The sequence below is a fragment of the Cynocephalus volans genome, chromosome 2, assembly GCF_027409185.1.
Source record: "Cynocephalus volans isolate mCynVol1 chromosome 2, mCynVol1.pri, whole genome shotgun sequence".
Lineage (NCBI taxonomy): Eukaryota > Metazoa > Chordata > Mammalia > Dermoptera > Cynocephalidae > Cynocephalus > Cynocephalus volans.
Window position 1 is genome coordinate 5,013,003 of NC_084461.1, and position 14,553 is coordinate 5,027,555.

A 14,553-nucleotide genomic window follows, 5' to 3' on the forward strand; every position below is an offset into this window, starting at 1 on the left:
GCTTAAAGAATAAAAAGCAATATGAAGATCATATTGGTATAAATAAAGGGAATGAATTTAAAAATATTTTTTAATTTTTTTTTTTTGTTCCAAGTTAGAAATAAAAATCTATTGTCATTAGTAGTGTATGTATGTTTAGTAATTCACTATGGATATTTCTGTTTAATAACATTAATGCATTGTTCCTTTTTTAGAGAGAATAGTACTCTACATCACCAGGTGGAACAGATGCTTCAAAAAATTTCTCCTCTACAGAAATGTCAGGAAGAACTGGGATCTTTAAAAGCAGAGCTAGAAGAGAAAAAGGTACCTAAGTAATTTTTCTACAGAAGTTTTTTATCAATAAGATTGGGACAGGGGGACTTTTTATATTTTAACAAAGGAAAATAATTGAGACGGGGGACTTATTATATTTTAACAAAGGAAAATAATGCTAATCAATACTCTTTAAGTGTACTATTAACCTTAGAGAACACTGAACTAGTTAACGAATAGCTTAGTCTGTATAATGATTGTTAGCTCTGCAGTACCCTGTTAGTTGCTTATGCTTTTGGGGGATCAGTAGAGGAAGTGTCTACTGTGAATTTTTATGGTTTTATGTGTCCTGCAATTAATTGCTTTTTCACCTTTTTTTTAAACTAAAATAACATGCAAAAAAAATTGAAATTAAGGTAGAGGAATCATTGCATGTGACAGAGAGAGGACAGGAGAGAAAGTGATTTCTTCTGGCTCTGGTCTAGCTCTAGCGAGCTCAGTGGTGAATGAAGCTCTCAGAGCTTCTGTTTTGTTATGAATTAAGATGTCATTTAAAGAGTCTGCTCTTGTAATTCATGAACTAGTAAAAGTTTTAAGTGATATATGTATACTTTACCTCCATAACTTTCAGCTTTGTTTGATCCTTTTTTTTTAATCTATCTTTTTTCTTTGGTAATCATGTTTGGTCCCTTGTGGAATCTCATAGTTTGTGAGAGGTACCCAAAATAAGAGTGTTTCAACATCTTATAAGTGTGCAAATTAGAGGTTATTTCCTTTACTGGGTACGTTGGATGTGTGTGGAGGGGGGTGATGTGTCTGATCTTTTTGGGTGATACTTCTAGGCTGAGATGGAACATTGGGAGAAGACACCCACTTCAGATATGAAAATGTGATAAATTTGTCCTTTAAAGGAGTCTGTCAGTCTTTTCAACATCAAGTTGCAGTAAAACAGTTTGTTAAAAATGTTGTAAAGTTGCTTTTCTATATAAATTTTGGTTTATTCTTTACAGGAATCTTAGAAGAGAATTCATGACTTTTACAGATAAAAACATCTGAAGTCCATAAAGTTGTTAGGTGGTTTGCACGAGACAAGTTGTAGCCACCCTGGAATGCTTCTCGCTTCTCGACCTGTTCTCTAGGCTCTTTGCATGATAGTATTTGTGCCTCTTGGTCTTCCTCAAATTGTGTAATTGTTGTAATGGCATGTAGTTATCTGAGGCCTTATATACTTTAACAGTACGTATTTATTTTCCTATTTCTAGGAAATCCTTTGTTATGTTTATGCAGTGAAAGTTAAACAGAAGCAATAACAATGTTCAATTATGTCTACCTCTGGTTATGTTATCTCTTCAGCCATATCTGAGAAGAAACATGAACATTGGAGTCATACTTTAATGTTAAACCCCAATTAGTCACTGTAACTTTGGAAGATTAAGTCATTCTGTCAAACCCTCAGACTCCTCATGTGTTTAAAAAAAACAAACAAAAAAAGGATAATAAAGCCCATCTCTCAGAGGTGTTGAGATTAAAGAGATATCAGATACATATTATAGATCTAGTATCCCTTATTCAAAATGCTTGGAACCAGAAGAATTTTGGATTTCCAATTTTTGGGGGATTTTGGAATATTTGCATTATACTTACTGGTTGAGTATCCCAAATCTGAAAATCTGAAATCTGAAATGCTTCAGTGAGCGTTTCCTCTGAGTGTCATTTAAGCACTCAAAAAGTTTTGGATTTTGGAGCATTGCTGATTTGGGATTCACGATCTTTATTCTATGATATAACCCTCAATAACTCTTTCCCATTTTATAGGGACCTTCAGGGTGTATATATCAGTTATGATACATTTTTCCAGGTTATCATTAAGTATAACGATTTTTTAAATATTTTTTCATAGTAATAACAATAGCTAATATTTATTAAGCTCTCAGATTTCCAAAATATTAGCTATTTGATATTTAAACCAATTATTATGAAGATTTGGAATTGCCTCAAAATTAGTATATTATTTTAAGTTTTATAGTTTTTGTTTGGCTATACTCTTTAATCATAGTACATCTATTAAGAATCTGGTTACATGCTTAAAATGTTTAGTGAATTGTATTTTGGCTTTCTACCTAATATATCTATTCATTTGGGTAATCTCATACTATTAAAGGGTGGTAATTTAACTTATCAAGGTCAAACAAGTTATGACTGATGGTTCATGACTTGCAATTTGACAGTGTTTATCTGTTTCTTTTTCAGAGTTCTCTAAAGTTGTATCAGGATACTCATCAGGAATATGCCCGTGTGAAAGAAGAATGCTTGAAAAGTGACGCTCAGTAAGTGGTTTTAAAATTACTGTAGAAATAGCATTTTCATCTTTGGAAATAGATAATCCATAAATCAATAGTGTTTCTCTTTTTCTTTGTCTTTGGATTTGTTGACCATAATTAGCTATATGATATTGAACTGGTCATTCTCTCAACTTTTGTTTCCAAATCTGTAAAATGGGAATTAACACCTCCTTTGAAGGATTATACGGGGGATTAAATAAGTCATCATATATTAAAGGGCTACACAAAGAAAGAACTCCATAAAAGGTTTTATGTCCATATATATGCAATGCATGCAGGTGTGTCTGTGTGTATAAAAACATACTTATTTTGACTCATTTATTTGTACCAGTACTTTAGCAGATATTATATGGAATTGTTGTCCTTATCGTTATTAATAAAAAGGCTATTCAAAAGCATCCTGTTCATTATTTTGAGGTTTGATATATTTGCATTATTCACAAAACAAATGTGTCAGCTGTACATGTAGTAGTTTAGTGTAGGTGTGATGTAGCAGTGACTTAGAGACTCTTTCTGAGAGAATTATTTACCTTCTCAGACTCTCAGAAATCTGTTGCAAGGTGAGTGCGGTTCTTCAGCCACTGCCTCCCGTACAGTGGCATTGTAAGTGCTAACACCCTGCATGCTCCTGAAAAGTAATCTTGACTAATGAGACTCTGGGCTCCCTCTTGGAGACCATGTGGACACATTGGCTTAGCTCATAGGTGTGGTTCAGGGAAGGTCCCAGATGTGCTTGTGGTGGAGCCTGGACAGATCCACAGAGTATGTTTCAAATGGAAGGAACAGATTTCTTTAAACCATTTGAGAAATATTACATACTAAACAATATACTATTCTTATGTTTATTCTGCCATCAGAATAATTGCTGGTAATTTCAGTTGTTTGCATGTGATACTAGTTATGACTGGTAATTTCTTTGCTATACAAATCTAAGTAATTAAAAAAAAATATGTACCACAGACTGTGGTATCATTTTTCTCTGTTACACTCTTTTTTGCCATTTAACTTGTAAAATTTTATTATTAGGAAGAAGAAACTAGAAGCTAAGGTGAAGAAGCTGGAAGGTAATTGCCATTGTTGTTACCTGACTAATGGAAGTCATTGATCATTACAGAAATTGTTGGAAACTGTATGAGGTTGAAGTACTTGATTAGATAGTTGAGTTGTGGTTTTTGGTGATACCTTCCTGGATGACTGCATGTAGCGGTCTGTTAGGAAGAAATGTGAATATTATTACACTCCTCTCCGCTACCAGACAGAACATGGAGATGGAATGCGGCAAGCCCCTGAAATAGCATTGCACTTAAAATAACAGCAGTCCACACTTTTGCATAAAAAGCAGCAATTAATGGAAGGAGTTAATTTTGAAAGTTAAATTTCATGGTGCTTTCTCATGTTTTTCCCTGTGAAATAAGTGGTTAATAGAAAAGGTCACTACTTTTAGTATCAAGAAACTGATGTAGTGAGATAGATATGACACACCCATAGAGAGATTTCTATGAAATTCCCTACATTAGGATTGTTCAATTTGTATCTGATCCTCCCTCACACACCACCCTCTCGTTCGAGGCTTCTTAGTCTACAGAATAGGCAGAGTTCAAAGGTGCCCTATAAGACTCTATGAAGTGCTCACATCTCACCTAATCTCCCTCTCACGAATTGGTAGAAATCAAACGCAAGACCTTTTCATTTGCTTTTTTCTCCCTTCACTCTGTGATTGGGACCTGGACGCACTACAGGAGAGGTGAACAGGCTCTACCAGACCCATCCCTGCACGTGGTCTCCATTTCTACTGTGTGTTTCCGATCCCCCCATCGTACTGAGAGTGATCTGCATCAGAGATGGCTTATTCTCATTTAGGATTTAAAGAATTTAAATTTAGTGGCATCAAGACATATAGAATAATAGTTTCTGCAATTATTTATAGTCACTATTTAAAAAGTTTGAGCCACATTTTTTAGACATAAACTCTATAAATATTTTGGTAACAGTTTTTCTTCTGATTTGATTGTTACACAAACATTGACCATATGGCAGTAAGTACAACATTACTATGTTCTAAATATTGCTTTCTCGTGCTAGTTTGTGGAGGTAAGCGTCTGTTTCAGGAAATGTTTTTAAGTGACCTGAAATGCCCATAAGACTATATATGCAGCTTTTAGAACAGACTTTATGTAAAGCAAAAGCATAGCCTTTATTTTTCGTGTAACAGAAATAGTTTTCCCTAGTAAGTGATATGGCATGATAAAGATTACTGAGTAAAGAAATACTCAGGCTTCGTAGAGGAGTCAAGAGAGGATTGTTAACTGTGGTGTTTTATGGAATTTAACTTTTCTTAGCAGCTCTGTTTGAGCATATTCATATAAAGTGTCCATACTGGTCAGATTCTTAATAGTGTGTCTGGATCATTTGGTGCTTTCGAACCAAAAGCCAGAATGAAGGTCCAGAGAACTATGAAAATACCTTAAAAGTAGATCTCTAATAAAGGTATTAGAAATTAGGACTAGTTAACTTGTTGAACTGAGTTCCAGGAAAGGGTGAGCATTAAGAAGGGTGTCTCTCCACCCCCACCACCAAATAAGGAGAATGGTCTTAATTATATTCTGAAATAAAATCGCAGTTCTGAAATCTCTTAAGGCTTTAAGAGTTGCCTATTATTGAGATGGGAAGAGCAAGGGAGACCATGGTATTTCCCTTTTATGTATTGGATTCTTGCCTAACTAGAAGGGTTTGGGATTGCTGTGCCTGGTTTGGAAAGGATTCTTAAGGCCTATGCCCATTCTTTGGTTTTATAAATGATAGTTTTTTAAAAAAAAGAAAGTGCTTCCGCATTCAACCCTGACTGATAAAATACTGAAGAAGCAGAAACTTCTTACAAAATTTGTTTGAAAGTTTTAAGAAATGAGAAAAGCTTGTAATAGATTTTGAATATTTCATTAACCATAGTAGTAAAGTTAGTAAATTATTTTTCTCTCTCCATTTCTTCGTTGCACTTTTTAAATAAAGAGGCTGCCGTCAAGCAAACTCAAGACTTCAAGCAACTGAGAAATGAAAAGAAAATACTTGAAAAGGAATTTAAGAAGACACAGGTACTAGATAAAAACAATGCACACCCACTTTTAATTCCTGGCTTCAGGGCTCCTATGGTGTCTCTGTGTTGTAACTAATGTAGGAGTCAGGCGTGAGGCCACCTGGCGGAAACAGTTACAGTTGCCTGTCAGGTTTCACCTCTTTCACATTTGGCCCAGAGTGGCTGCCAGTCTTACCCAGCTTAAACACTATCAGTGTTTTATTTTCACAGGAAAGGCTTGATGAATTTTCTAAGCAGAAAAATGAAAAGGGTGAGTATTCAGTTATTGCTTATTTAAAAATTCTGTTTTGATGTGCAGTGTCTTTTTTTAAACTATTGTTTCTTCACATTTTTAGAGTTGAGACATATTGGAACACAAATTTCAAGTGATTCATATGGGAGCATAGATAAAAGTGAGTATGTTGCAACTTTGTTTTGATTTTGTTTAGTACTTTTAGTGATTTGGGAAGTTGTGTGTTGCTGTTTGGTGTAATTGTGAAAATGCAAGGGCTTAGTAGACGTTTCATGTTAGAAGAAGCCATACATTATTTTGTGTTTTCATTAGATCCATATATATGTAATGGGCTTACTGTCTCATAAAATAATATTGTGAATGAAAGAGTCAAAAGGCAATAATGTTAGGGAAAGGAAAACTAGTCAGATAAAGAATTTCTGTTCTTTTCAATAAGTATAGATTTTCTTGCTAGATTACAATTTATCAAATTAATCTATTAAATTTCCTAGGTTCCAAATATATAAAAAATGTTTAAGTCATGCAGGAAAACTGCAGAGTAAAATCCCTATATTATTTTTGGAAGACAGAAGAATTTGGGAAAGACCCAAAGTTAAAAATAAAAGTAACGTGATAGTCTTGGAACAAGGGTATATATAAATGTGTATGTGCACATTTTATTTCTGAATGCCTTATCTTATAGATGAGAAGGTAGAAGCCTAGAAGGTGGCAGTTAGAGTTTTCACTTTAATACTTATATTTATTATGTGACCCTTGGCCATTTGCTTTCCTTTTTGTTTGTTTTTGTTCTTCACTTTAGAAACAGTATGAGTTTGAATTTCTGCTTATCTCACAAGTTTTTTGTGGGGATAAATTTAAAATGTTTGATAAGTAAATAATGATATTTTTATCTCATTAATGGGTTTTTCTCCAAGTGGAAATGATTAAAAACACTTAAATTGTGTGCAAGTATATAGTGTCTGTTGAGAAATCACCTTTACTTTTTTTTCTTTATTTTTTTTTTAAATTCAGAACACAAGTTCATATTTTCCTGGCTTAAAGCTTTAACAGTTCACACCTTTCAGCTGCCTGGGCACTGATTTGTTCATTTATCACTATTGCTAATACATAATTCCATGCTTTTTTCACTATACTCTTCCTATTCTTGTGTGTGGAAAAGTGGAGCTTTTTGAGTAATTGGTATTCCTGAGAGAAACAGAACATGACAGCCTTTCTTGCTATAGCTCTTGAATGTAATCGTCTTCTCCTTTGGACTAACATCTGTGAGGATGAGTTGTTCCTAGGCCTTACTATTCAAAGCAGAGGCCTTATATTTCATCCCTGCGGTTACTCTCTATTCTATTCCTACATTTAGTTTTTTGGTTTTTTTGTTGTTCCCCGCCCTCCAGAGAACTTATTACTATCTCAAGTAAAATTGCTTTATGTTTTGTTTTTATCTACCATCGCAGTGAGGTCAGGGATATTATCTGATGTATGTATACTTATTCCAAATAAATAAATGAGGTCTTTAGGAATCTGTTGATTATTTAGCTGTGGACCTTGATGTGTTTAATTCCTAATTCTTAAGTGTATCAGAAACACTTTTCCTTGTTAATACTTGACTTCTGGAAGAGATTTGCAAGTTAAGCACTAAAGAATGTTGAGTTGACTTCACTTTTTTTAAAAAAAGGCTGCCTGAGTGCTGTTTTGTGTTTTCTTCCTTTCATATTCCCATAAAAATGACCAAAAAAAAAAAAAACAGAAAGGCTCTCTTAGAAGGTTAAAATGTTTACCATCATTAAAGGAAACTAGTGAGGAAGATGCAAAGCAGATGGTATTAATTGGTGATGAAATCCATAACTGTACAGAAAATAGCTCTCAAAAAGCAAGTTTTCCTTGCAGAAGGCTGGAGTTTCCTTCTATCAGAGGTTGTAGGGAATGGGAGAACCAGCAGGACCTTAGCATTTTGCCAGGTGATTGATTAAAGTGTGAAAAATGTGCCAGCCTTCTGCTTTGAAAATCTGTTTTTGGCCTTTGCCCATGTATTGTAGACCATTTAGTTTTCTAAAGAGTTACCTGTGACGTAGGAGGTAGCAAGAGTGGATGTGTATATCAGAAAGTCGGGTAATTATGGCTGTTTTCAGGGATAGCCACTCTTGTTCCCAGCAAATAAGATGTTTTGTATGCTCCATGTAAATTCTCTCAACTGTATTCATTTGCCACCATCATCACCCCCTCTCCCCAAAGTGGGTCTATAGGTTCATGAAAGGAGAATATATTTTTATTGCCAAAGGAATAGGATTAAAAATGTAGGCTGAGGAAGTATACTTCGGCTACCAAAGCATACCAAAGTATAGGGATGCCTAAAATCTAATCTAAAACTTTGAGAGAGACAGTGATAAGAAAGAAAGGCACCAGATGCAAGAAGACTGAGGAAACAGTATTAAGTTATGAATGAGAAGAAAGTGTTAAAAATTGAGTAAGTATCCTTGGAAGATGTCTAAGAACATATCCATAAGCTGCAGCTATGAAATTGAACCAGTTCGGGATCTTGAAAATTGAAAATACAATTGCAGAAATAAATCCACTAGAAAGGCTGAATTGTTGGATAGACAAATAGAAGATTTATTTAGTGAATCTTCTATTAAATCCTAGGGATTAAATCCTAGGCATCTCTGAGAATGGGGCAAGGGACAAATAAAAGGTTTTAGAGAAAATATAAGAATTCGGAAGATAAAGCTGGATTCCATCATCATGACTTTGCGGAGGGGAAAACAAAACTATAGGAGAGAAGTAATGAAGAAGTAATAGAAGGAAACTTCCCCGAGCAGAAAATACATGCAAAATTCGTATTTGAAGGGCCTGCCAAGTGTTGAGCATGGTTTTTGTGTACAGTCTCTGTCTCTGATATGTTCATAGGAAATATACCTAAAATCAAATGAAGCAGAAAGATTGTATATAGAGGGATGAATAAAGATCTCCCAAGCAATGCTAACACGAAAGTCATAATATAAAGTAAAAAGTAACTCAAGCCTAGAAATGAATTTACATAGATTAAAAGGGAATATTTAGGTTGAATAAAGGTACATTTGACCAAGAAGATACTAAGGTCATGAAACTTTCAGACAGAACTCTTTGAAATTCTAGGGGGAAATAGCCAAATCTGTTTTCATCACAGGAGACTTATATATGTTTCCCCAAAATAGAGAGTTAAAGTAGATGAGATGGAATTGGAATCACAATTGCAAGACTAATAGTTTGCATACAGCTCTTTGTAAACTACATATCTAGAGTTTTTAAAAATACTTCTCAAACATAAAAGTTGGTTAATAAATAGACAACAAAGAATTTACAGTTTAATATGAGGTTTTAATAAAAATACCCCATTTCCCCCAGCCACAAAAACAAAAGCGTACAAAACTCACCTGGTAACTAACTATGCACAAACACAAACAAACTCTTTTGGGTAACAGAGAAAATAAAAACTGAAATGCCAAACTGTTTTGGAAATAGACTGTGAGGCAGTATTTATTAAAACATTTGAGGTATAGCCAATTCCTTTCATATTCAAAGGTATGTTTTATGTCCTTAAGGGAATATTTTAGAAAACAAGGAATACAGAAAATGAAGTGTTCAACTAATAAGAGAGGAAAGTACAACAGAAAACCTAAAAAAAAAATAGAAGGAAGGAATTGATGAAGATGCAAACAAGCTAATGAAACAGAAAACAAAGCAGTCGATTTGGGATCATTAAAACTGATAGCTGGGTGTTTGCAATGCTACTAAAACTAACAACTCTTTGGCAAGCGTGATCAAAAAAGAAGGAAAACAATCTCAGTAACATCAGGACTGAGAAAACTATAAAACTACATTTGAGAAATTTCTTAATTCTCATTTTCAGGTCAGATGTGAAAATTTAAATGAACTGGACTGTTTTCTAAGTAAACTTGCACATATTGACTCAGAATACTTGTTGCAAATGTGAACAGAAAATAACCTAGAAGAAATTTAAAAAGTAAAGACCTAACGCCATAACAGATCTAGATGGTTTATGGGTGAGCTGTAGAGCCTTCAGTGAAAAACTGGTGTCTTTATTAATTTGTTTCAGAACTTAGAAAAATATGGAATATTTCCTTTTCATTGTCTTAGGCTAGCATAACCCTGTACTAAAACCAAATAAAAATAACATGTGCACACATCCCCATGACTCAGAACTCTATCATTTGTTAATCTAGCTGCAGAAATGCTAAGTAAAGTTTTAAGAAATCAAATTCATGAGTAATTTAGAATTCAGGAAAATTATGATTTAAGGTTTACTGTAACTGACTTGGAGAATGCTATGATCATCTCAATTCAGTATCCATCCTGGTTTTAAAAAAAAATATATATATATATATTTGTTGAGCTAATAATAGAAAAAAACAATTTTAACTTGCAAAAGGTGAAACGTTACAGAGTCATTACTGTCAGAAACAAGGCAAGTGTGCTTTTTGTTACTTCCATTATTTATATACTGGAGGCCCTAACCAATGCAGCAAAATAAAAACACAAAAGAGAAGGAGCTGTAAATACTAATAAGGAAGAGTCAAGATTGTGATTATTTCAGATGATATGACTGTCTACATAGAGAAGCCAGAAGACTCAGCTGGGAACAGAATTAGAATTAAGAGCTTAGTAAAGTGGTGGCATGTGCAGTGACCACACACAGTGTACCTCTGTTAACCTGTCAGAAAAGGAGTGGAATAAGAACAAGCCATTTGCAGATGGAAACTGAGCCATTGTGTGTCCAGAAAGAGGTCTAAAAGCAACGTGCAGTGCCTTTATGAGGAAAATTGTAAAACTCTCCTGAAGATCGTTAAAGACCTCAACACATAAGCATTGTGCTCCTGGGTGAGAAGACTGAAAGTATGAAGATAGATATTTTCCCCAAATGTATTTGCAAATATACAATTTCACTTAAAATCCCATTGAGGTTTTCTAAAAGACAAGCAGATGGTGAAGGTTTATCAGGAAGAACAGATGTTCAGAATAATAATAAAACTTTTAAAAAGGAAAATATTGAGCAAAGATTAGATATTAAAAGGGAATTTTGAATCTGTCATGAAGTGTGGTATTGATAACAGAGATTGACAAAGCAATGCAGTAGAAAAGTTCAGAAGTACTCATAATTGCCTTAGATTTTGGTAAAGGACATATTTTAAAGGATTGGGGAAGGGTGTGTGGTTCAGTTTAATGAGGCTTTATCTTCATAACTAAGTAATGAAGCCACACTGAAGATTGTCTTCTGCTTTGTGGGAACGGATAGCTTTTTTTTTTCCTTTGGTCAGATTAGTAGTAGTGAATGCTCAATTAGAATAGGCATGGCTCTGGTTAATAGCCTCCATAGGAATGGAAAAGTAACTTTTTTTCTTTTTTTTTAAGGTTCCTTGTTTGCTGCTTTGGGTATACGTAATAAGCAGGGATCCTGGTCAGGTCATTTAAGCAAAGGGGATTACAGTATTTGGAAGCAGGCTTTGGGGTAGGTTAAATCACAATGTAGATAAGCTACTCAATCACAGAATTTTGGAATTCAAAAATGGATGTGCCGCATACACAATGATAATCAGAAGGTTGGTTTGGCTCAGGAAAGGTTGGCAGTGTCCACATTTTCAAACTTATTTGTGACTATGTCCGTCACATTTGTCCTGGTCCCCTTTCTATGGACCTCATTTTTTTGGAGTGATGCAGTTTGCCAGCTTAAATAGATCTCACCTATTTCAAAATCTAATTCCCTGGAGATATTTTGATTTAAAACTTAGTCTTTTCAGCCTCTCTTAAACTAGATTAAAGATTTCACTAATTTCAATAAATACTAACGGCTAATATAAATAAGTTCAAGGAAACTATGACAGAACTTTGAGGTGGCCTGAAATTACCTAATACTTAAAACTCCTTTTAGTTGCATATTAGTGTGCGTTGCCTTTTTATGTACATTTCACCACAAGCTATGTATATTTACATTTTCATGAATTTTTATTTTGCTTTGGAAGGTTTTGTTTTTGAATTTGTGTACTTAACAGTGTTTAAAAAACTTTAAAACCATAGTATAATATTCTTAATGTTATGTTGATTTCATTAGGGCTGTCTTAACTTACAACTCCCTTGGCCTTTCAGCTTGAGTCAGTGCTTCTTAATCATTTTAAGAACCCAGACTCTTGGGCCGGCCCGTGTCTCACTCGGTAGAGTGCGGTGCTGATAAGAACCCAGACTCTTTTGAATATTTGTAAAAATTCCAAAGGTTTTACTTTTCTTATCGAAACATATTCTTCTCTCTGTCTGCTCGTGTGTGTGATTATCTGTCCATATCCATATATTTATACACACACATTTTGTCTCCCATCCTATTTCCTCTCAAGTCCATGAATAGATTTTCTACAATCCATGAAACCCCCTAGGTTAGTTACAGGGTGATCAACTGTGATGACTGTTCTGATAACCCCATATAACTGAGGGATGCATCTCTACTGATCTTCGTAGAATACATTGAGCTCAGATCCCTTGTAGCATATCAGTCACTAACTGTGTTTCCTTTGCTCATCTCATTGCACTCTGGAGAAAATGTATGGGCCAAAGATTCATTTGTCTCATGCATACATGAAGGTGATAGAATCCTTTAACAAGTAGATTTGGTTGTTTGAGTCCACTGCCCACCCTCAAATAAAAAAGCAAACAAAACCTATATTTAGCCTTCAATTTTTAGCTAAAGCATTGCATTCCTTTCTGTCACTAACTGACTGAATAGGGCACAGTGGTTGAGTTTGGGGAAGATATTTAAGTTACCTAGTTTTCTCTGTCCCTAGTAAACTCTGGGTTCACAGGAGTATGTTTGGCCTTGTGTAGGTTGAACCAAATAACATGATTTTAATGCTTAATTTTTTTCACAGGAAAAGTAAAACTGCTTCTGAAGGAACTCTGGCTCTGTGTAAACACAACACACAGACTACCTGGTGAAGGCAGCCGATGCATCCCAGGTGAGAGAGAAGCTTATGGAAGTCCAATTTATATTTGAAAGTGGACATGTTTACCATAGGCCTTGCAGCCTTTGGTTTTTAATATTTCCTGAATCTAACGTTAAAAGAACAGAGTAAACTCAGAATGGATGCTTTTAATTATGTAAAACTCCTTTCCCTTCAGTGTGACTTCTAGTCTCAGTAAATGCATTGAACTTTTAATTTTTTAATAGCACTTTTATCAGAGAACATTCCAAGAAGCTGGAAGGACAAACAGTGGAGGCACATCAGGCAGTTGTGTGTGGAAGACTCGAGGATGCACAGCTTTTTAAAATAGTTTCATGAGTTCGATCAAACCACCAGCAATTTAGTCTAATTTGTTTTTTATGTAATTTACCAGTTCCTTTGGTTGAGTATCTTTATTTAAGTAAAGATACTTTTTTCTCATTCATAGTTATAGTCCATTCAGGGTTCAAGATTTGGAAATAAACATTAGCCATCCTGCGTAACTAGCTGTCTTGCAGAAGATTAAAGTGCTTATTATTTAACATTTTGTCATTTCTTATGATTAGTTGCTATGAATTCAGATCATGGAGGATCTAAATCTATAGAAAATGTTCACCTAATTTTTGTCTCAGGCTTCTGAAGATGAAGTACCCTCAAAAAAGTATTAATGGACAAGTTAGTGATTCTTATTTATGCTGGATTTAGAACTTGCCAGGTGTACAGAGAAAAGCATGTTTGATGGAGTTCTTTTAAATATACTTTTCTCTCAGTTCACCTATCATATAATAACGTTGATAGTAAGCAGGTGGTGCCTGCAACTCCTAAATTAGTCTTTTCATTTTAGAATTTATTTATCTGTTCAGGCAGAAGCAGCATGGATGTCCTTTTCAGTCTTCTATATCAGTCAATACTCTAAGTACTTGATTTTATGTTGCTAAAGATGTTATTAAAAGGACTGTCCTTTATTTAATAATCTGTTGTTTTTATTTAAAAACATGCTTTTGAGGGATATGTCTTATCATTTATGTTAACTTTTCCAAAGTAGAAGGGGAAATATGTCATCTTCAAATCTTATTATACCATAAAACATATTTTTTTAAGCTTATAAGAGAACAGTTAAAAAACAGTGCAGAGAATTCCCTTGAACCTCATACCCAGATTTCTCTCATTTTAATGTTTTCCATTATCAGTGATCAAAACAAGACTATTTGGTGCAGTCCTATGAACAAAACTATAGGCCTCATTTGACTTTCACCAGTTTTCCCACTGGTGTCCTCCTTTCATCCCAGGATCCGGTCCAGAACCCTGTGTTGCATCTAGTAGCCATCTTCCTTTAATCTCTTCCAGTCTGACAGTTCCTTGGTCTTTCCTTATCTCTCAGATCTTTGACACTTGGGGAAAAGTATTATTTTGTAGAAACCCTATTGTTTTGGCTTGTCTGACATTTTCTCATGTTAGATTGAGGCTGTGTATTTATGGCAAGAACAGCTCAGTGGTAATGTTTCGGTTTCCCTCTGCTCAGGGCACTGTGCTGGGAATAGGTGATGTGTATTTGTATTATCACCAGGACGATAACCTTGATCACGTGTTTAATGTGGTGTTTGCAGGTTTCTCTTGTGCGGTGGCTCTTTTTTCCTAGTTAATTAATTAACTTGAGAA

At 34.6% G+C, this 14,553-nt stretch overlaps 1 protein-coding gene across 1 annotated transcript in view; it reads left to right on the top strand.

The window, feature by feature from the left end:
* The window catches only part of ICE1 (interactor of little elongation complex ELL subunit 1), a 65,409-nt gene that overhangs the window by 19,408 nt on the left and 31,448 nt on the right, over positions 1–14,553 (top strand). Inside the window, exons 5-11 of the mRNA XM_063086276.1 lie at positions 195–306; positions 2,506–2,582; positions 3,624–3,661; positions 5,604–5,686; positions 5,899–5,938; positions 6,024–6,080; positions 12,823–12,909. Of these exons, the coding sequence (XP_062942346.1) occupies positions 195–306; positions 2,506–2,582; positions 3,624–3,661; positions 5,604–5,686; positions 5,899–5,938; positions 6,024–6,080; positions 12,823–12,909 (494 nt within the window). The remainder of the gene's footprint in view (positions 1–194; positions 307–2,505; positions 2,583–3,623; positions 3,662–5,603; positions 5,687–5,898; positions 5,939–6,023; positions 6,081–12,822; positions 12,910–14,553) is intronic.